Here is a 23,707-nt window from a genome sequence, read left to right as displayed (position 1 = left end):
TTTCTATTATTACATTGTAATATAAAATGAAATCATTTAACTCACCATAATGCAGAATCAGTGGGAGCCCTGAGTGTGTCACTTGCCACCAGATGCCATCAGGTGTCCCCAGCGGAGTCCGTCTTTACATCAGCTGTCCCCAGAGGAGTCCGTCCTTACATCAGGTGCCCCAACAGAGTCCCTACTTACATCAGGTGCCAACAGCAGAGTCCCTCCTTACATCAGGTGCCAACAGCAGAGTCCCTCCTTACATCAGGTGCCAACAGCAGAGTCCCTCCTTACATCAGGTGCCCCCAGCAGAGTCTCTCCTTACATCAGGTGCCTCCAGCAGAGTCCCTCCTTACATCAGGTGCCTCCAGCAGAGTGCCATCGTACATCAGGTGCCCCCAGCAGAGTCCCTCCTTACATCAGGTGCCCCCAGCAGAGTCCCTCCTTACATCAGGTGCCCCCAGCAGAGTCCCTCCTTACATCAGGTGCCCCCAGCAGAGTCCCTCCTTACATCAGGTGCCCCCAGCAGAGTCCCTCCTTACATCAGGTGCCAACAGCAGAGTCCCTCCTTACATCAGGTGCCCCCAGCAGAGTCCCTCCTTACATCAGGTGCCCCCAGCAGAGTCCCTCCTTACATCAGGTGCCCCCAGCAGAGTCCCTCCTTACATCAGGTGCCCCCAGCAGAGTCCCTCCTTACATCAGGTGCCCCCAGCGGAGTCCCTCCTTACATCAGGTGCCCCCAGCGGAGTCCCTCCTTACATCAGGTGCCCCCAGCGGAGTCCCTCCTTACATCAGGTGCCCCCAGCGGAGCCCCTCCTTACATCAGTGTCCCCAGCGGAGCCCCTCCTTACATCAGTGTCCCCATCAGCGGAGCCCCTCCTTACATCAGTGTCCCCATCAGCGGAGCCCCTCCTTACATCTGTGTCCCCATCAGTCCTCCTTACATGTGGTGTCCCCATCAGTCCTCCTTACATGTGTCCCCCCAGCAGCACAGCCCTCCTTCATATCGTGTCTGTCTCTCTCTCCCCTTAAGCTACTTCCTGTCTTTCTCCGTGTGTTCAGTAGAGAGGATTAGGGGATTAGGTGGCGCCATCTTTTTGAAGCCCACCAGGCGCCGGAAGTGACTTTGTTCTCACACTGAGAACTAAGCACCCAGCCGGGCGGATGCTGCTCGGTGCAATGGATCGCGCCGCAAAGCAGCAGCAAACCCCATCAATGAAGCACCGCGTCTGCAATTTTGTGTTTGCATTGCATCCGGCGCCCGAATACAGTGCACTTAAGGACTTTTTTTTTGTGACTGCCTGGGGGGGGGGCGGCGTGGATAGGTCTCCACTGCTCCCTTTAACTGTATTAACCCATATTCCTACCTGATAATCCTGACTCACCCTTCCACCCTCCTCATTAACCCCACTAGCCACCTAGAGGACCCCTTTCAAGGTTGTCAGTTCTGCCCAGTGTTGCAATTTGCTCCTCCAGATCTCTAATGCGAGCTTCCAGAAGGGCAACCTGCTCACATCTGTCGCAACCAAGAGAGGTAAATGGTCTTGCCATAGTGATGGAGAGGTTGATAAAATTGCCTTGGTGATCAAGAAACTGGTCATGGTCCTGTTTCCTTGAAATGTTGTGATGGAGGGATTATCTCAACTCGCCATGCTGATCAAAAATTTAGAAAGATCACTCTCCCTTATAATTGGGGATTAAGGGATTAGTCAGTCAAAAGAGGGACCCCCCACCCTGCAATTGCCATAGTGACAAGAGGATTGGTCATGATGCTGTTGCCATGATGATGAAGGGATCCAATGTACAATGGATAGCCAATGTCAATGGATAACTAAGTTGCTGGGGGGTAAGCACGGTTTCTATGACCAGGGATCTAATGTCCCTAAAGTTTACATTGTCCCAATATAGTGACATTAAAAATAAAACACAAGATCTCCTCCTTTTATGGTTCTCTGTGATATGAAATTTCAGTCTGTGGCTGTCTTATGTTGCTCTGCCACTCACCTGTGCTATCTCTATGTAGCTGTGCTGTCCAGTCTCACAGCTGCCTTATGGTTCCCTTCATCACAGGCTCTCAACTCCTTGTACCCCCACCAGCAAGGATCAGTCCCCCACCCTCCTTCTTGTAGCACTCCTCCAGCTGCCATGCTCTGTGGTCCAGTGGGGGGGTCCTTCCTTCTGCACACTTCTCCAGACTGCACTGTCCTATCCAGCATCGGGAAACAGAGGGACACAATGAGGTGACAGATACAACGCCCAGACTGCGTGGCTCCATCTTATTTAAGGGCTGCTGGCCAGGTCTAGACTAATCTTTAATGATATTTTATTTTGAGTAAGTGATATACATTGTCCTTTTTAACACAAAAGCATCTAGTTGAATTTTTTTGGTGCTCAAGAAACAGCATTTTTTTTTGTGACTGGCTAAAAAACAGTTTAGGCCATCTTGGTGAGAATGCAATACTGGGACAGTCCGCCCATTATTGTCCTCTCCTTATTTCCTAGAAGTGTGACCTCTGCACCTGGGTTTTGAGGTGAGCCCTAACCATCTGCCATGGTCATAACCATCTGCAATTCATTGTGTGGAGGGGATTTTACATTTCTCTTTGGATTTTCTTCCAATTCTTTTTAAAAGTGAGTGCAGGTTAGAAGTCAGACTACCTGGGCAGGAGCAGAGCGTTTTTACTGAATTACTAATTTTGCAGAATAATGACCTTTTGCTGAGCTTTGTAGCTATAGTTGAGTGATCTTACAAATAGGAGCTCAGTGAGTTAGTTGTTCCCAGTCAATGCTGTGGAACCAAGGAATGTCATTTATTTAGACAGGTCATAGATCTACATCAGTTTCATAATGGGCTAAATGGTTAAACTGGTACTCATAACTGGATTCTGCAGCTTTGAACTCTGCTTCATAAATTCTACAGTTATGCATTTCCTTTGGTATATGTGCTATATGCCAAAAGTTATACTGTTAATTAACAGAAAAGTCAATTGCCAAGTTTTAATGCAAAGTGACAAATTCTTGGGTAGAAAAGAATGTTGGGGGGCTGTAGTAGAAGCAGGAATATTTGTGGTGCCTTGTCCACAAAGAAGACCTTGCAGCCAGTTATGCCCTGTACACACGGTCGGACATTGATCGGACATTCCGACAACAAAATCCATCTGATTTTTTCCGACGGATGTTGGCTCAAACTTGTCTTGCATACACACGGTCGCACAAAGTTGTCAAATCCGATCGTTCTGAACGCGGTGACGTAAAACACGTACGTCGGGACTATAAAGGGGGCAGTAGCCAATAGCTTTCCTCTCTTAATTTATGTGCGTGCATGGCATTTTGTGCGTCAGAATTGGCCACACATGGTTGGAATTTACGCGAACGGATTTTGTCATCTGAAAATTTTATAGCCTGCTCTCAAACTTTGTGTGTCGGAAATTCCGATGGAAAAAGTCTGATGGAGCCTACACACGGTTGGAATTTCCGACAACAAGCTCCAATCGCACATATTCTGTCGGACCGTGTGTGCAAGGCATTATTTGTTTTGAGTGTGTTTATATACACTATATTACCAAAAGTATTGGGACGCCTGCCTTTACACACATGAACTTTAATGGCATCCCAGTCTTAGTCTGTAGGGTTCAATATTGAGTTGGTCCACCCTTTCCAGCTATAACAGCTTCTACTCTTCTGGGAAGGCTGTACACAAGGTTTAGAAGTGCGTCTACGGGAATGTTTGACCATTCTTCCAGAAGAACATTTGTAAGGTCAGGCACTGATGTGGACAAGAAGGCCTGGCTTGCAGTATCCACTCAAATTTGCCCCAAAGGTGTTCTATTGAGCTGAGGTCAGGCTGTGCAGGCCAGTCAAGTTCCTCCATCCCAAACTTGCTCATCCATGTTTTTATGGACCTTGCTTAGTGCACTGGTCCAAACCATTTGGAGGGGAGATTATGGTGTGGGGTCGTTTTTCAGGGGTTGGGCTTGTCCCCTTAGTTCCAGTAAAAAGACCTCCTTAAGGCGTCAGCATACCACAACATTTTGGACAATTTCATGCTCCCAACTTTGTGGGAACGGTTTGGAAATCGCCCCTTCCTGTTCCAACATGACTGCGCACCAGTGCACAAACAAACTACACTTTATAGATGTTCTACAGCATCCGCCCCTGATGAGTGGTTTACACGAAACGCGTCGGACAATTTGATGATGCAGACCCATGTTCACATCACACCATCAATCAAGAATATGTTGTATAATTTTTTTTAATCATGGTTTTACTGCTTTCTTTTATATATCTGTTACTCCCTTTGTCAATGCTGCTGCAATGTGTATATATATGAATTCATTGAATTATTTAATAATCAGTTGTGACCACCATGTGGTGCCAAGTCGATACATATTTAATGTACCCTCGATGCCCATGTTGCATGCACACATATTATGTGTGTGTGAACATTTACGGATTGATATTCAGTACAAAGTCTCTCCTCAAGTGGTTGTGTAATTGACATTTTTTATTTTCAATAAACATGCATTTTTCCATTAATTTACTCCCACGATGTCCATGGCCTCATTTAATGTCCCAACTTTCCTGTTTTTTACTTTTATACCAGGGATGGAGGCACACTGTGTATATGTGCCTCATTCAAAGTCCCAAACCTCCCCCTTCTCTATGCACAAACAAGGTCCATAAAGACATAAATGAGCAAGTTTTGGGTGGAGGAACTTGACTGGCCTGCACAGAGTCCTGACCACAACCTGATATTACACCTTTAGGGTGAATTAGAGCGGAGGCTGCGAGCCAGGCCTTCTCATCCACATCAGTGCTTGACCTCACAAATGTGCTTCTGGAAGAATGGTCAAACATTCCCATAGACACACTACTAAATCTTGTGGACAGCCTTCCCAGAAGAGTTGAAGCTGTTATAGCTGCAAAGGGTGGGCCAAATTAATGTCGAACCCTACGGACTAAGACGTAGATGCCATTAAAGTTCATGTGCATTGTGAGATTGGGGTGATTAAACTCAAGTAGCAGGTGTATTTACAATGAGCTGCGCCAGTCCAAACTGTAGGTTTAGGGTGTGGAAAGCCACTTTTATTAAGTAAAGGAAAAGTTCACTTATACACCAGTTTCCCACGCAGGGGTTTCTTCCACAAAACATGAATTAATATAAATAACAAGCCACCTGGTTTACATGTTGGCAGCATTGCTGCTCCTCTTAACAGTCCTTTGTGTCATTCAGCTCTCTTTCTCTCGCACACTTGGCTCTCTAGTCTTCAGTTGTGGCGCCCTGCTGCACGGCCCACCTCTGGCCTAGGGATTGGGGTTCTCCTGACACCCCTGATAGGAGCTGACTTAAATCATGGAACCAAGACCTGCTGGGTCCTCTGACCCCTTGATGAGACCTCTGTCCCGTGACTTCTGGCTGGCGCCCCCTGACCCCGGGTGAGATCTTCCATCTCCAAACTGGAAACTGTCTCCAAAATTGAGAGCTTTGAGCAATTCTCAGACCTGACTATATAATGACCCCGCACACCTGTGTAGTGAGCCAGGTTGTAGGCGTCTAGCAAAACCTGGACCTAAGATTGAATGTTCTGATTCAGAACTACCGAATCTAGAGAGATGCTAGTTCTGAACCTTGCATTAATCCTTAATGAGACTCCTGGGTCACCTTTTCCTATAAACTTTTAGCGACATGGCCTCTCTCTGTCACAGCATGTAAAGGTAGGTGTCCCAATACTTTTGGTAATCTAGTGTATGTATAAACTGCTGGCATTTCTGCCTGAGGGGTGCAGCCAGCAGGTTTCTCTGCTCTCTTTAGAAGACCCCTTTCATACTGGGACCGCCCGTGAAGCACGGCTCGTTTTAGTGGTGCTTTAACATTGTTTAAGCCGCGCTTTTTGGCTGCTAGAGGGGCACTTTTAACCCCAAAGAAGGGGTTCAAAACGCCTGTGTTGCTGCGCTTCCGAATAGCTTTTCAGGCGCTTCGGAAGCGCTGCCCATTCATTGCAATGGGTAGGGGCAATTTGGGACTCCTAAACCACCCCAAAGATGCTGCCTGCAGGACTTTTTCTAACACCCCGCAAAGGGCACTGCCCCAGTGTGAAAGCTGCACGGGCTGCTTTCACAATTAGGCGGCATGGGAGGCAGTTTACAGGTGCTAATTCTAGCGCTAAAACACCTGAAAACTGCCTCAGTGTGAAAGGGGTCTTACTTTTTCGCCTCTTTCATTGGTTTCCTTTTAAAAAAGGGGGAAAATTTGTAATTTCGTTTAGCCAGTTTTATTAGCTATAGTGGCTTGCGAAAGTATTCGGCCCCCTTGAACTTTTCAACCTTTTGCCACATTTCAGGCTTCAAACATAAAGATATAAAATTTAAATTTTTTGTGAAGAATCACCAACAAATGGGACAGAATTGTGAAGTGGAACGAAATCTATTGGATATTTTAAACTTTTTTTAGCAATTAAAAAACTGAAAAGTGGTGCGTGCAAAATTATTCGGCCCTTTTACTTTCAGTGCTGCAAACTCACTCCAGAAGTTCAGCGAGGATCTCTGAATGATCCAATGTTGTCCTAAATGACTGATGGTGATAAATAGAATCCACCTGTGTGTAATCAAGTCTCTGTATAAATGCACCTGCTCTGTGATAGTCTCAGGGTTCTGTTGAAAGCGCAGAGAGCATCATGAAGACCAAGGAACACACCAGGCAGGTCCGTAATACTGTTGTGGAGAAGTTTAAAGCCGGATTTGGATACAAAAAGATTTTCCAAGCTTTAAACATCCCAAGGAGCACTGTGCAAGCGATCATTTTGAAATGGAAGGAGTATCAGACCACTGCAAATCTACCAAGACCTGGCTGTCCCTCTAAACTTTCAGCTCAGACAAGGAGAAGACTGATCAGAGATGCAGCCAAGAGGCCCATGATCAGTCTGGATGAACTGCAGAGAACTACAGCTGAGGTGGGAGAGTCTGTCCATAGGACAACAATCAGTCGTACACTGCACAAATCTGGCCTTTATGGAAGAGTGGCAAGAAGAAAGCCATTTCTCAAAGATATCCATAAAAAGCCTCGTCTAAAGTTTGCCACAAGCCACCTGGGAGACACACCAAACATGTGGAAGAAGGTGCTCTGGTCCGATGAAACCAAAATCGAACTTTTTGGCCACAATGCAAAACGATATGTTTGGCGTAAAAGCAACACAGCTCATCACACTCAACACACCATCCCCACTGTCAAACATGGTGGTGGCAGCATCATGGTTTGCTGTCCCTGCTTTTCTTCAGCAGGGACAGGGAAGATGGTTAAAATTGAGGGGAAGATGGATGCAGCCAAATACAGGACCATTCTAGATGAAAACCTGTTGGAGTCTGCAAAAGACCTGAAACTGGGATGGAGATTTATCTTCCAACAAGACAATGATCCCAAACATACAGCAAAATCTACAAAGGAATGGTTCACAAATAAACGTATCCAGGTGTTGGAATGGCCAAGTCAAAGTCCAGACCTGAATCCAATCAAGAATCTGTGGAAAGAGCTGAAAACTGCTGTTCACAAACGCTCTCCATCCAACCTCACTGAGCTCGAGCTGTTTTGCAAGGAAGAATGGGCAAGAATTTCAGTCTCTCGATGTGCAAAACTGATAGAGACATACCCCAAGCGACTTGCAGCTGTAATCGCAGCAAAAGGTGGCTCTACAAAGTATTAACGCAAGGGGGCTGAATAATTTTGCACACCCCACTTTTCATTTTTTTTATTAGTTAAAAAAGTTTAAAAAATCCAAAAGATTTCGTTCCACTTCACAATTGTGTCCCACTTGTTGGTGATTCTTCACAAAAAATAAAAATTTTATATCTTTATGTTTGAAGCCTGAAATGTGGCAAAAGGTTGAAAAGTTCAAGGGGTACGAATACTTTCGCAAGCCACTGTATAACAGGCTTCCAGACAGTACACAAGGTTTTGACCATTTAATTTTCTTCAGGGCAAGTTCACACCACATGCATTCTAGTGCGGTATTTTTTCTGCATCAAAAACGCATGGAAAGTAGGTTATATGGTTTCCAATGGCATAGTTCACACCAGTGTGGTCAGTTCCAGGGCTTTTCAGTTCCAGAAAAAAAAGTAGAACATGCAGCATTTTTCTTGCACTAGACTGTACTGGAGCGCAGTAAAAGGCTTCAAAGCACACTGGAACGCATCAAAAACACACTGGACCCTAGTATAGTGGGAAAAAAAAAACAGGAAGAAAAAAAGCACCTGGAATCTATCCGGAAACGCATCAAAAATGCACCGGAACGCTTTAAAAATGGGTTAAAAACGCACATGCATAAAAGCATCCTGAACAAATCTTGAGTGCATTTTTTTGTGGTGTGAACTGGCCCTCAATGTTATTAGAGCAATACAAGCTCGTCAAGGTTTTGATTAGATGGGAAACAAACAGCAGATTGCTGATTTAAATCAGCCCTGTGATTCCTCCAGTGAGTAAGTTCAGCTTGTTAGATTCACAGCAATGTGCAATGAAGTTAAGTCTGATTGGCTAACAGTAGAGCTGCACAATTAGTCGTTAAAAAATCTCGATCTCGATTCAACCCGCCCCCCCCCCCCTTAAAGAGGAAGTAAACCCTGGTGTGTTTTACTTCCTTTCTCCTCTGCAAAGTAAAGGCATAATGTGCTAGTATGTCAGTCCCACCAGTGCAGCTTGTCAGGGACCACCAGTGCAGAGTGGGGATTATTACCAGAAATCACTTGTATGACACAGCAGGGATGTCCAGCTGTGACCACTATTGTATATGAGAACACCAGTCGCTGATGTCCCTCCTCCTGCCGTTATTATGATTGACAGCGCACTGTGCCAAAAACAGTGGGAGGCGGGACATCAGCGATCGGTCATATACAATACCTGACACAGTGGGATATCCCCGGTGTGTCATACAAGTGATTTCTGATAATAATCCCCACTCTGCACGGAGATAGCAGGCGGGGGACGATGGGGGGAGCGGAGTGGAGGGCCGGATTGCTGGCAGGAGCGGAGGAGGGAGGAGAGAGGAGGAGGACACCTCCTCCATGGGCGGCAGAGACCGGGGGCTGTGAGACCCCTTCTGCCCACAACAGGAAATAGAACTCCCTGCTCACTTTTAGAGGACTACAACTGGGCTTGTCAGACCTCTAGTTGAGGTTACGGGAGGGATAGAAGCCAACGGCCTTACAAACAAAGTCAGCAGGCAATAAAGTTTTTTCAGCAAGTTTAGCAGCCTATTACAGAGAAACTATAGAGCTCAGAAAAACATGGATGTCAAAGTTGGTGAAGGTAGGAGATCAGCAACAAGGACATGGAAAAAAACATTCTGCTTTAAATTAGTTTTTTACCTGTCCACACTTATGCATGCCTGATATAGGAAACTAGACCTACAGTCATGAGCGCTTTAGAGATCTGTAGCGTCTGTCTTGTGCCTTCTCCTCAGCTGAACTGTTGTATAGAAACTCAGATATCTTTCAGTTACTGGCAGCACTGAGGACATCCTAAAAGGATGCTTTTCACCAGTCAGCCACTTAAAATTTCAAGAGATCGCTATGAATAAGCCCTGGGCTGTAGGCGGGGCGAAACATGTCCGAGGAGCATAGCCAGGAGAAATTCAGGCTGAAGTTGTATCTTTCTATATATAATGGCTGGGTTCCAGTGTGCGGTGTTTCCACATTCTGTCTTACAAGCAGATTTGGTTAGGCTGGATGAGTTTGTTTGAACGTTGGCCCCTGACCTGTGCTTTGGACTGCAGCGGGAAGTTTTGCAGTACTTTGAGCGTTTTTTGCATATGGGTCCTATGGAAACATGGTTTGTTGTGTATGTTGGTGCACTGTGGTACCACTCATAGTGACTAGCACCCCAACCCAAATTTCCAATACTGCTTCAAAGTAGTGCACTACTGCAGGTTGCAGTGAGCTGTACTGACTAAACTTGCTTTTGGTCTGATTCTTGGTCTGCCGGGCTGCCTTAATGCATGTTCATGAGCAATAGAACATCCGTTAAGCGCATTGCAGCGAACTGCCCTGGTCCTTAGTCGGGAAGCTATGTCCTTATAACAAAGTTTAGTGTTACTAAACCCACAACAGTAAAATCAGTCTGTATATGCAGTGCTCACTGTGGAACGTAAGGGGTTAATCCTCTGCATTATGTAAAAAGGCTGTTTGATCCTGCCTTCTCTGTTCCTCCCCTTCTTCCAATGTCCCCAAACCATCTCCTGATAGAACAGGGGCTAGAGGACAAGCTGCACATGCTCAGTTTGGTGTGTATTGCTAGAGAGTTTTTATTTGTTTGTTTGTTTTTCTTGGAAGAGTGCATGTGATCATAGGTGTGTGCAGCCTGTTGCATTAGGGTGTGCACCCCAAAGCTCAAACACATATGAACGCCACCTGCTGCACAGGGAAGAGGCTCTGGTGGTGGGAGACAGTTGAATAGGAGCATATAAATACGGGTCTAAAGTGTTCCTGAGGTTGAACCTAGCCTTTAATATAATGAGGGTATTTACACTGTCCACTGGCACCCCCAACCACCCACCTGGTGCTGCCCTTGGATAATGATAATGCACATGGGGTGATTAGGGTGTGCCCAGGCACATCTGGCACACTCTGTGCGCACACCTATGAATGCTCCAACTGCTGATTAAAAAAAAGGTATTTAGCAGTTTGTTTGCTAAAACTTTTACATGTCCATGTTCTGTGTACTGTGGGAGACCAGATATAGCGAATCCAGGGTCCTGGCTTTAGTACCACCAGAAAGGCACACAAAGGTGACTTTTTTTGGCTAGTAAAGATGGTAACTGCTTCTACATGGGCAAAGCACAGGTTCACTGTAAAATGTGTGCTAATGGAAAATCCAGCATTTTCTCTTAAATATAATACAACACACAAAAGCTGCTAATTTCAAATGTAGCAATTTTTCTTTGGGAGATGAAAAGGTCAAGACCGAGAAAAAAAATGCATGCCTGTTAAAGACTTCTATAACAGACAAGGGCTGGCAAGTGAAGTTGGCACAAGGAAAAGGGTAGAGCATGTGTGTGGCCACAATTACTGCGCTATATTTAGTGTGTGTGTGTGTGTGTGTGTTTCCATTTACCTCACTCTCTCATTGATCACACAGCAAATTTTGCTTTAGACTGTGATTTTCACCAAAATAGAACATTGCTCCATTCTTATTAGAGATAATTTGCTTCATATGGAATCGTACAGTTTGCAGTGCAAAGAGATTTGATGTGTAAATGCTACCCATGATTGCAAAAAAAAAAAGTAATCTGTGACTTGATCGTTACTAGTTTCTGCACACGATACTCTTTCTACTGTGTCCTAACCTAAACATTTCAAAGGTAACAACAGAGCAGAAGCTGAGTTATGCTGGCCATACACTAGAAGGATTTTTGGTCAAAAACCTTCATTCATTGGATTTTCAAATCGTTATTGGGGTCTAATCAACGTTTGTTTTTGACCACAGTGACGAGAAGATTCGAAGGAGCAAGATAGAATTTTTTTCTAGAACAAATTTCTAACCGTGAATGTGGTTTGGGAAATTTTTATGTTCACTACAAAATCAATAGTTAAACGCAAACAAAATGTTGAAGAACTTTCAAGGGACATTCATCAAGTGTAAATAATTTTTTGCATGAACATTCATACGAAAATTCAACTAATGTATGACCAGCTTTATTCTCCCCTTATCATTACTTGTGTACCTGTCGAGCACATCTGATCTTTAGGCCCCTTTCACACGATCAGCCCACTCGGATCCGCCTGTCTGTTTTTCAGGTGGATCCGAGCGGGCCATCCATTGACTTCTATGGGCAGGCAGATGTCAGCGGAGATGTGTCCGCTGACACCCGCCTGCTATTCGATCCGACAAGATCCGCCCAAAAAAGACGGGTGGCGATACATTCGCCATCCATCCAGTAGATCAGATGGGATCTGGTGAAAACGGACAGGCTATCCGTTTTCATCCGATCTCCCCATAGAGAACAGCAGGGCTCTGACAGGTCCATCCCTGCACAGTGAGCAGAGACAGACCTGTTATCTGCCTGCTCAGCTGGGATCAACGGAGCAATCCCCCGCTGAGCTAGTGGAGTCCATCCAACGGATGTGAACCCTGCCTTAAACTGTATCTAACCCAAGGGCATAAAGGTATGACACATTTTTGTAGTAGCCAGCCACCCTTGTAAGCAAATAACGCAACCAATGCTTATTTATCTTCTCCTTGTCTTGCAGAGTGCTCAGCTGACAGAAATGGTTAGTAGCCTGATGACCTCTTTCCCAGTCACCCTATCTCCTAAGCCCTGTCTTAAATTTCCCAACCATGAATACGGGGCAGCTGCATTTCCAAGAGCTAGCAGGTTTGCAAAATTTCAACAAATTACCATTAATATAAGGGCAACCTCTCAAAGCATGCTGCGCACTTGAGGAGCATTTTTGTATTCTTATTCTTACAAGGGTTTATTTCCTATCAGAACACCTGTGCACAAGCCAGAATCTCTGTTCAATGGATTTGGTCAGAAGCAGGCGAAAAAGGATAGGAAGAGTATCCATGCCAAAGCTCCCTCCACTTTTGGGAGCAGTTCAGCCCGTACCAGACCTCTACAACTGTACTACAAGAGAAAACTTTATAGATTTGGCTCTGGATGCACCGTAAGTCTGATTTTATATCTGTATTCACATATTTCAGACTTGTTTTTACACTATTCATGTAAAAGTGTATTACAAATACAGCATTCATTCATGACATTGGATTCCCAGAGCACTGTGGGTTTTCCATAGAGAGCGCACACAGAAGCTCCTGCTCTAATTAAACCTCAGACTAGGGCGTATGAAGAAAGAAGAGAAACATCTCACTCCTCTTGTCCATTCACAGAAAGCCCTGCATTTTGTTCATGGAATATACAATGTTCTGTGAAGGAACAAGGGGAGAGGAAAGGGCAGGTAAACTGGATCCCTTTACTAGTTGAGTTGCAGCTCTTATAGCCACAGTGCCAGAATTTGAGTGTCCTGTTTATTATTTAGCGGGCACAAATGAACACATTATACATGATACAGGACTGAGCTGAGTATTTAACACACAGTCCTCGTATGTTTCATAAAGGACCTCTACACACCATTTACTAGAATATATAAATATATATACATATACTTGTTTGCATTCCATTAGCAGTCAGACTGTCTCATGTGGCTCACATCGGCATTTTCTTTTCTTCTTCTTTTTTTTTTTTTTTTTTGTGCAACCATCTCACGGAGAAATGTTGATTAATATGGTTGCTGAGAGTCACATTCTGTATTACTCTCTTGAGTTTTTTAAGATGAACTCTTCTAGTGGACAGAAATAGTATAAAGAGAAAAAAATACAAGTGCTGTGATACGGCAGATATATGAAGAAATGCTTCCTTGTTCTGTGTACTTTGGGATAAAAGGCTGGGGAGATGATGCAGCTCCAGGAACATGCTGAAAATACATTGATAAATGATTCACAGTTTAACCTGAACAAATAACTGATTCACTCTACTTGATTAATTCCCTCATTGTTTCTACATTTAGCTGTAGTTTGTGGTTACGGGAGACCTGCAATCACGCTTTTTCAGCAATGAACATTGTGAAGTTTCTTGAGTTGGTGTAGGAGCTATTTAGATATGAATGTAAATAATAATTGGATTTAAAGCCCAATTCTGTGCTCAGTCACTGCCAGCAGACCACTTAAAGCTGAATTAGATTTTCCAGCTTGGACCAATGTAAGTATATATGTGCTATACCTGTGAGATCCCTGTTGGAACTGGAGATCTGTGTAGTAGGTGCTGCTACTGCAGTGACTGCCATCATCTCTAGGTCCCTTGCTGAGTGTCTGCCCTGCTACATAGTGAACACAGGGGGGTCACTCGCTTGGCAAGGGAACCATTCACTATACTCCTTTTTATTTTTCATAAATATTGCAAAGCATTCTCTGATCAGATGAGGGGAGATTGTGGTGTCACTTCCCCGCCTCTCTACCTTGTCCAATCAGAGAAGGCCTTACATTCATTGAGAAAAATGCAAGGCGTTCTGTGAATGGTACCCAGGTGACCCCCTGTGATTACTATGTAGCAGTGCAGCCACTTGATCACTTTAGTAGCAGTGCCTACTTCAGTGATTTCCAGCTTTCACTAGGATCCTACAGTATTGTATATGCATACTTGCATTGGTCCATGGTGGACCATTTTAACTATGCTAAAAAAGCAATACCTAAATTTGAGCTAGCCATATATGGTTTCTGATCAACCAGTTGAAATTCCCTCCTCGGGTGGCCCATTTACCACCCTCCAGTGCAACATCCTTATAAAATAAAAAATTGAGGGAGCTGAAAAAAAAAATTCAGCTAAACTGTGGCTGCATCCAATCAGTTGAAACAGCTGTTGGGGCATTCATCTATCCATGCTGTATAGTATAATTGGGAAGGTATGCCCTGCTTATGCATTTTTTCATCATATGCTTAGTTAGAATTGTGTCTGGTTTACTTTACTTGATTTTTTTTTTTTTAAACTTACACTTATTACCAAAACTATTGGTACATCGGCCTTTACACACACATGAACTTTAATGGCATCCTAGTCTTAGTCCATAGGGTTCAATATTGAGTTGGCCCACCCTTTCCAGCTAGAACAGCTTCAACTCTTCTGGGAAGGCTGTCCACAAGTTTTAGGAGTGTGTCTATGAGAATGTTTGACTATTCTTCCAGAAGCGCATTTGTGAGATCAGGCACTGATGTGGACAAGAAGGCCTGGCTCACATTTTCTGCTCTAGTTCCTCCCAAAGGTGTTCTATCGGGTTGAGGTCAGGACTTTGTGCAGGCCAGTCAAGTTCCTCCACCCCAAACTTGCTCATCCATGTATATATGGACCCTGCGACTGCAGAGCCAGGCCTTCTTTCCAACATCAGTTCCTGACTTCACAAATGTGCTACTGGAAGAAGGTGAAACATTCCCATAGACACACCCCTAAACCTTGTGTACTGCCTTCCCAGAAGAGTTGAAGCTGTTATAGCTGGAAATGGTGGGCCAACTCAATATTGAACCCTACGGACTAAAGGCCCGTACACACGGTCAGAAAATCTGAAGTTAAATTTCGTCCGATGAACGATCTGCCGATTTTCTGATCATTAGTAAGATGCTTTTGACGGCCGATTACGAATTTTTGGCAGACAAAAACTGTATGTGCAGGCTCCAAAATTTTTGTCCGATTTTTTTTTCTTTTCATTAGTATGGTTTTCTGCCAAAAAAAAAAATCTGAAGAGCAAGACTAGGCATGCTCAGAAATGAAAGAACACATACATAATAATTCAACATATTACGTCACTTCTGACGTTGAATTCTGTCATCCGAAAATTTTCTGATGATGAGTACCCTCTTCCCTTTCAGCTTGAGACTAGCATCTAACAAAAAACTGACGAAAATTCGTCCAATAATCTGACCGTGTGTACAAGGCTTAAGCCCAGGTTCACACTGAGCTGCAGGAATGAAGCCATGACAGTTCAGCTGAAATCGCACGATTTCACTCCTGCATATCAGTCCTGATTTCGGCCGCAATTTCAGAGACATCTGTGCTGGTTTCTGCACAGATGTCAATGTAAATCGCAGCCTGAAATCGCAAAAAGTAGTACAGAAACTACTTTTGAAATGGGTGCGGCGTCGCACCGATTAGGACGGTGCCATTGACGGCAACTGCCCCGATTTGAGATGCGATTTGACATGTCAAATCGCATGTCGAAACGCTCCAGTGTGAACCAGGGATCAGACCTCATACACGCTATTAGATTTTCTGCAGATTTTTGTCTTCAGATTTACCAAAACCATATAATATGAGGTCAAACCTTAAGAGTTTCAATTTGTATGCAGTCAGGCAGGCCCTTGCACTACATGGTTTTGGTAAATCTGACTGCAGAAAATCTAATAGTGTGTATGGGGTCGAGATGCCATTAAAGTTCATGTGCCTGTAAAGGCAGGCGTCCCAATGCTTTTGGTAATATAGTGTATGCTTAACTACTCAGATTTGGAGTGTGGCGCTGAATATATCATATAACACTTCATCTGCTTCTAACTTCTGAAGATACTTTAAAATGTTCCATTTTAGTTTAAACATTAGGTGGTTTTGACTGTTTAGATTATGTTGGTTGCATGTTTTCCCTGAAGCTTACATGGTTACTATCTGATTGCTGCAGGCTATGCTCTCCCACAAAGCTGTTTATTGTTGTAATGAGTCACTGCAAACCTCAAACCACCGCTCCACCTGGACCTGTTGTGACAAGCTGCAGAAACCTGTATTAGTGAAAAGCAATGTGTGTGAGATAGAACCGCATTTCCATCCAGTCTTGTCATTGCCATCTGGTAAGAACAATTACTTATTTCTATTGCAGGTTGTTCCCATTAGTGGAGAAAATGGATCTACTGTATATGTCAGAGATCTACCACAGATGTGTACAAATAACAGAACAAAGGCAAACAGCTCAGTTTAGAACTAGAAGAGAGATTTATGTGAGCACTTCACTCTGTATGCATTCCAATCATGCACGATTTCCCTTTCCCTCATTCTCATTTACAGTTTTTTGAAATGCCTTCCTTGGCAGTTTTTTCTTAACCTAATTTGAAGTTCTCCATACCCCAATCAAATTTCAGCCAGTTCAATATGAAGCAGCCAAAATTTTAGCTGTGAATGGCCTTGTCCCTTCAGAAGTAGTCACTGTTTGGGTATTCTGACAGCCATGGGTGTCAGAAGACCATGGTTGGTAAGGGAGATTCGTCCATCCACACTGTTTAGCATGAATAGGGGAATTGATGGGTTTCTCTTGTCCTTCCAGTGTATGGCCAGCTTAAGTCCATCATCCATGTCCCTAGGCACCACTGCTTCCAGGTCACCTCTTTGTGATCTTATCCCTTTCATGACTAAGCCTATTTTTGAAATTTGGTGTTTACAAGTTAAAATCTGTATTTTTTGCTAGAAAATTACTTTAGAGTTCCCAAACATTATATATATATTTTTTAGCAGAGAATCTAGAGAATAAAATGGAGATTGTTGCAATAGTTTATATCACACGGTATTTGTGCAGCGGTGTTTTAAACGCAAATTTTTGGAAAAGGGACACTTTCATGAATTTAAAAAAATCCAAACAGTAAAGTTACCCCAATTTTTTTGTATAATGTGAAAGATGATGTTACGCCGAGTAAATAGATACCAAACATGTCACCCTTTATAATTGCACACACTCGTGGAATGGCGACAAACTACGGTACCTATAAATTTCCATAGGTGATGCTTTAAATTTTTTTTACGGTTACCAGGTTTGAGTTACAGAGGAGGTCTAGGGCTAGAATTATTGCTCTCGCGCTGACGATCGCGGCGATACCTCACATGTGTGATTTGAACACCGTTTACATATGCGGGCGCAACTTCCATATGCGTTTTCTTCGCTGCGCGAGCTCGCAGTGTCAGGGGCACTTTAAAAAAAAATTTTTTTTTAAATTTATTTTTATACTTTATAAATTGTGTTTAACAATTTTTTTTTTTTTTTTTACTTTTATTGCTGTCACAAGGAATGTAAACATCCCTTGTGACAGTAATAGGTGGTGACAGGTACTCTTTATGGAGGGATCGGGGGTCTAAAAGACCCCCGATCCCTCCTTTGCACTTGAAAGTATTCAGATCGCCGAAAATGGCGATTCTGAATACTGTATATTTTTTTAAAACCGGCACCATTGGCAGCCAAGTAAACGGGAAGTGACGTCATGACGTCGCTTCCGCGTTTACAATGAGAAGACTGGAACGAAGCTGCCCACAGCTTCGTTCCAGCCCGCCCCCAGCCGCCGAAGGCAGCCGATTGGACACCGGGCCTCCCGATCGCACGGGAGGCCTGGTAAGAGCGGCGGGAGGCGGCGGGAGGGGGGGATGTCCCCTCCCACTCCTCCGGTATAACAGCCGAGCGGCTTTTAGCCGCATCGGTTGTTATACTCGGGTAGCCGATCGCCCGCTGTAAACAACAGTACTGGGATGATGCCTGCAGCTGCGGGCATCATCCCAGTATAACCCCGGAAAGCCGAGTACGCATATCTGTGTACGGTTGGCGGGAAGGGGTTATTTCGCTATGCAATCTTCTGGTGCCCAAGAGGGGCCAGCCACTGAGCAGCCAATGCTCGTCACATCAGTGACATAGAAACCCAAAGTGGGACCATTGCAGTGAAAAGATGGTAGACTCAGAACTCATAATATTATGTGACCATGAATTTAGGTAAGCTTTATTTATTTTAGTGATTACGGCTGAAACGCGTTGGTTGTTTTATAGCTGATTCACGTGGTCTACAGTAAGAGATTGACCTGCTTTCCCTGGATTGCAAATATATCTCATTAAGACTTGCTACGTCAAAGGAGAGGCAGTGCAAAGAAGCGTCAAAACTACGTACATTCCAAATTATTTTTATTGTGTCAAAGGGACCCCTGATGCAGAGCACACAAAGGAAGTTAGCATTTAGAGTTCCCCACAGACATCTGATTAACAAATGTTCCAGCCGCAAAGATCAATACCAGGCATTGTCATCACACATGTATGGCTGTTGTAAGCCCCCAAGTGGAGCAAAGACCCACCCCGTGCCATTTGAGAATTTGATGCCAGAACTTGTACTGACTGCTTAGGCTTCAGCATTGGATTTCTGAATAGAAGAGGGTTGGCACAGCTACTTTGTAGATAAAGCTTAGGTCTCAATCTGGGAAAAGGGTTTAGTCATATGTGGGCAGCACACATGGCTCCACACCTACATTAAAACCAATTAGGACCATTCTAAACTCACTTTATTTTTTAGTGTGTGCTCCTCAGGTACCTACTTAAAGCAGAACTCCAGCCAAGCATAACAAGATAAAGTGTGGCCCATTAAAGGATAACATATAAAGACCAGCGTATAGTATTCACCTTTAATCCAGTGATGTCCCAGGAGTACATTTTTATGCCCCTGGATGTCCTCAGTCTGATTGGCAGGATCATTCAACCCACTTTCTCTGAGCACTGTTTACCCTGGACCTGCCCCAGCCTATGACTGTACAGTGAAAAAGATTAGCAGCACAGTCATGAGCCCATCTCTTGGCCACTTTGCTCTCTCCTCCTGCCAACATGCTTCCAGTCCAGTCAGCACATTCACTAATTGGCACCTTATACCATTTCTTCCTTTCACACTCTAATCCAGCTGTGCAGGGACTGGAAAAGGCTGACACTGGGTAAATTTCAGGTACTTACACTGCTCACATTTGAAAAAAATAAGATTCTAATTATCACATAACTGGATTTATTTGTTTATTTTTGTACCTGCCTAGAGTTACATAGTTACTTAGTTGAAAAAAGACACAAGTCCATCTAGTTCAACCAAAAAAAAATACAAACCCATATATACAATCCTATACCCACAGTTGATACAGAGGAGGGCAAAAAAACCAGCAAAGCATGAACAAATTTGCTAGAGCAAAGGAAAAAAATCCTTCCTGATCCTGACTTTTAAAGCAATCTACTGAGCTGGCCAGAACCACCTCTGGGGGGAGTTTATTCCACATTTTCACAGCTCTTACTGTGAAGAAACCTTTCCGTATTTGGAGATTTGAATCTTTTTTCCTCTAGATGTAAATAGTGACCCCTTGTCCTCTGTGATGACCTTAAAGTAAATAACTCAACACCAAGTTCACTATATGGACCACTTATGTATTTGTACATGTTGATCATATCCCCCCTTAATCTCCTCTTCTCAAGAGAGAATAAATCCAGTTCCTCTAATATTTCCTCATAGTTGAGCTCCTCCATGCCTCTTATCAGTTTGGTTGCTCTTCTCTGCACTTTCTCCAGTTCCCTGATATCCTTTTTGAGAACTGGTGCCCAAAACTGAACTGCATATTCCAGACGAGGTCTTACTAATGACTTGTACAGGAGCAAAAATGATATCTCTCTCTCTAGAGTCCATACCTCTATTAATACAAGAAAGGACTTTGCTCGCTTTGGAAACTGTAGCTTGGCATTGCGTGCTATTATTCAGCTTATGATCTACCAAATCTCCCAGATCTTCTCCACCATTGATTCCCCCAGTTGTGCCCCCCCTAGTATGTATGATGCATACATATTCTTAGCCCCCAAGTGCATAACTTTACATTTATCAGCATTAAACCTCATTTGCCACATAGTCGCCCAATTAGACAGAGCACTGAGGTTGGCTTGTAAATTGGAGACATCCTGTAAGGACGTTATTCCACTGCATAGCTTATGCCGCGTACACACGAGCGGACTTTACGGCAGACTTTGCCCGGTGGACTCTTCGACGGACTTTATGACGGACTTTCCGAATGAACGGACTTGCCTACACACAATCCACCAAAGTCCGTCGAATTCGTACGTGATGACGTACGACCGGACTAAAACAAGGAAGTTCATAGCCAGTAGCCAATAGCTGCCCTAGCGTGGCTTTTTGTCCGTCTAACTAGCATACAGACGAGCCAACTTTTGGACCGGACTCGAGTCCATCGGATAGATTTGAAACATGTTTCAAATCTAAGTCCGTCCAACTTTTGAGAAAACAAAGTCCGCTGGAGCCCACACACGATCGAATTGTCCGACGAAATCCGGTACACCGGACCAAGTCTGCCGTAAAGTCCGCTCGTGTGTACGCGGCATTTGTGTCATCAGCAAAGACAGAAATGGTATTTTTAATCCCAGACCCTATATCATTTATAAGGATATTAAAAAGTAAGGGTCCCAGCACTGAACCTTGGGGTACACCACTGATAACCTTAGACTATTCAGAGTAAGACTCATTAACCACTACTCTCTGAATTCTGTCTTTTAGCCAGTTTTCTATCCATTTACAAATTGTTCTTTCCAAGCCTGTAGACTTTACCTTACACATGAGCCGTGTGTGGGGAACTGTGTCAAACGCTTTTTCAAAATCCAAGTATACCACGTCCACAGCCACCCCTCTGTCCAAGGTTTTACTTACCTCCTCATAAAAATAAATCATATTTGTTTGACAACCTCTGTCTTTCATGAATCCATGCTGTCTGTTACTTAAAATATTTTTTCCAGCAAGAACTCGTCTATATGGTATTTTATTAAACTCTCCAGTATCTTCTCGACTATAGAAGTTAAGCTAACAGGTCTATAGTTACTTGGAAAAGACTTTGATCCCTTTTTAAATACGTGGTACCATTCCCGTCATTAACAAGTCCTTAAATATTAGAAACAATGGCCTTGAAATGACAGAGCTCAATTCTTTTAGGATCCGTGGGTGGATGTCATCTGGTCCACGTGCTTTATCCACCTTTATTCTGTCTAAATATTTCTGGACCATATCACTTTTGAGCCATTGTGAATCATTTGGGGCTGTGTCACTACCACCCCCTTTATGGACATGAGCTTCCCCATGCTCCTTTGTATACACAGAGCTGAAGAAAGTATTTAATACATTTACCATCTCTTTGTCCCTAGTCACCCACTCTAGATTATTTTGAGTTCAGCTTTTAGGCTTTATTCACATGGGCATTTGCTTGTTTTCTTGAATGGAATGCAGGTTCTTGTTGGCAGAGCTTTCAGACAATCCTGTGTAAAAAAATATGCACCTAAAGTACTTGCGTTTAGACACTTGCAGTTCTTCTAATAACTTTATGTGTACACGTGTTTATATGCATGCCTGCATAAAATCTACTGATTTATATAGCCCCAGACGCAGCGGCGTCCTACTTTTTTGAATGCCACTTAGTGTGGCAAACATTTTTCATTTGGAGATGCAGCTGTGTGCTGTATGGCCCCATTGATTCCTATAGTGCTGTGTTTAGATTAGACTAGATTAGTTACATATATACTACTATATAATACTATATATAATACAACATTTTAAATGCTTTTGTGAATGACCTGTGTGTGTGTGTGTGTGTGTTTGTATTTGTATATGTATGTGTGTGTGTGTGTGTGTGTGTGTGTGTGTGTGTGTGTGTATATACAGTGGGGACGGAAAGTATTCAGACCCCTTTAAATTTTTCACTCTTTGTTATATTGCAGCCATTTGCTAAAATCATTTAAGTTCATTTTTTCCCTCATCAATGTACACACAGCACGCCATATTTACAGAAAAACACAGAATTGTTGACATTTTTGCAGATTTATTAAAAAAGAAAAACTGAAATATCACATGGTCCTAAGTATTCAGACCCTTTGCTCAGTATTTAGTAGAAGCACCCTTTTGATTTAATACAGCCATGAGTCTTTTTGGGAAAGATGCAACAAGTTTTTCACACCTGGATTTGGGGATCCTCTGCCATTTCTCCTTGCAGATCCTCTCCAGTTCTGTCAGGTTGGATGGTAAACGTTGGTGGACAGCCATTTTTAGGTCTCTCCAGAGATGCTCAATTGGGTTTAAGTCAGGGCTCTGGCTGGGCCATTTAAGAACAGTCATGGAGTTGTTGTGAAGCCACTCCTTCGTTATTTTAGCTGTGTGCTTAGGGTCATTGTCGTGTTGGAAGGTAAACCTTCAGCCCAGTCTGAGGTCCTGAGCACTCTGGAGAAGGTTTTTGTCCAGGATATCCCTGTACTTGGCCACATTCATCTTTCCCTCGATTGCAACCAGCCGTCCTGTCCCTGCAGCTGAAAAACACCCCCACAGCATGATGCTGCCACCACCATGCTTCACTGTTGGGACTGTATTGGACAGGTGATGAGCAGTGCCTGGTTTTCTCCACACATACCGCTTAGAATTAAGGCCAAAAAGTTCTATCTTGGTCTCATCAGACCAGAGAATCTTATTTCTCACCATCTTGGAGTCCTTCAGGTGTTTTTTACCAAACTCCATGCGGGCTTTCATGCGTCTTGCACTGAGGAGAGGCTTCAGTTGGGTCACTCTGCCATAAAGCTGGTGGAGGGCTGCAGTGATGGTTGACTTTCTACAACATTCTCCCATCTCCCAACTGCATCTCTGGAGCTCAGCCACAGTGATCTTTGGGTTCTTCTTTACCTCTCTCACCAAGGCTCTTCTCCCTCGATAGCTCAGTTTGGCCGGACGGCCAGCTCTAGGAAGGGTTCTGGTCGTCCCAAACGTCTTCCATTTAAGGATTATGGAGGCCACTGTGCTCTTAGGAACCTTAAGTGCAGCAGAAATTTTTTTGTAACCTTGGCCAGATCTGTGCCTTGCCACAATTCTGTCTCTGAGCTCTTCAGGCAGTTCCTTTGACCTCATGATTCTCATTTGCTCTGACATGCACTGTGAGCTGTAAGGTCTTATATAGACAGGTGTGTGGCTTTCCTAATCATGTCCATTCAATATAATCAAACAGCTGGACTCAAATGAAGGTGTAGAACCATTTCAAGGATGATCAGAAGAAATGGACAGCACCTGAGTTAAATATATGAGTGTCACAGCAAAGGGTCTGAATACTTAGGACCATGTGATATTTCAGTTTTTCTTTTTTAATAAATCTGCAAAAATGTCAACAATGCTGTCTTTTTCTGTCAATATGGGGTGCTGTGTGTCCATTAATGAGGAAAAAAATGAACTTAAATGACTTTAGCAATCGGCTACAATATAACAAAGAGTGAAAAATTTAAGGGGGTCTGAATACTTTCCGTCCCCACTGTATGTATATGTGCATATATATATATATATATATATATATATATATATATATATATATATATATATATATATATATATATATATATATATATATATATA

At 43.5% G+C, this 23,707-nt stretch overlaps 1 protein-coding gene across 2 annotated transcripts in view; it reads left to right on the top strand.

The window, feature by feature from the left end:
* KANSL1L (KAT8 regulatory NSL complex subunit 1 like) overlaps nucleotides 1-23,707 on the top strand; it is a 206,986-nt gene that overhangs the window by 77,339 nt on the left and 105,940 nt on the right. For both annotated transcript variants that reach the window (XR_012244986.1, XM_073633544.1), the window contains exons 5-7: nucleotides 12,223-12,347; nucleotides 12,462-12,639; nucleotides 16,189-16,354. Coding sequence is in view for 1 of the 2 variants with exons in the window: in XM_073633544.1 (XP_073489645.1) it covers nucleotides 12,223-12,347; nucleotides 12,462-12,639; nucleotides 16,189-16,354 (469 nt within the window). In the remaining variant the exon portion in view is untranslated. The remainder of the gene's footprint in view (nucleotides 1-12,222; nucleotides 12,348-12,461; nucleotides 12,640-16,188; nucleotides 16,355-23,707) is intronic.

Source organism: Aquarana catesbeiana, linkage group LG06 (genome assembly GCF_042186555.1).
Source record: "Aquarana catesbeiana isolate 2022-GZ linkage group LG06, ASM4218655v1, whole genome shotgun sequence".
In the NCBI taxonomy this organism is placed as follows: Eukaryota; Metazoa; Chordata; class Amphibia; order Anura; family Ranidae; genus Aquarana; species Aquarana catesbeiana.
The sequence above is the reverse complement of the archived record's forward strand: the minus strand, read 5'-3'. Positions and strand labels throughout refer to the sequence as shown.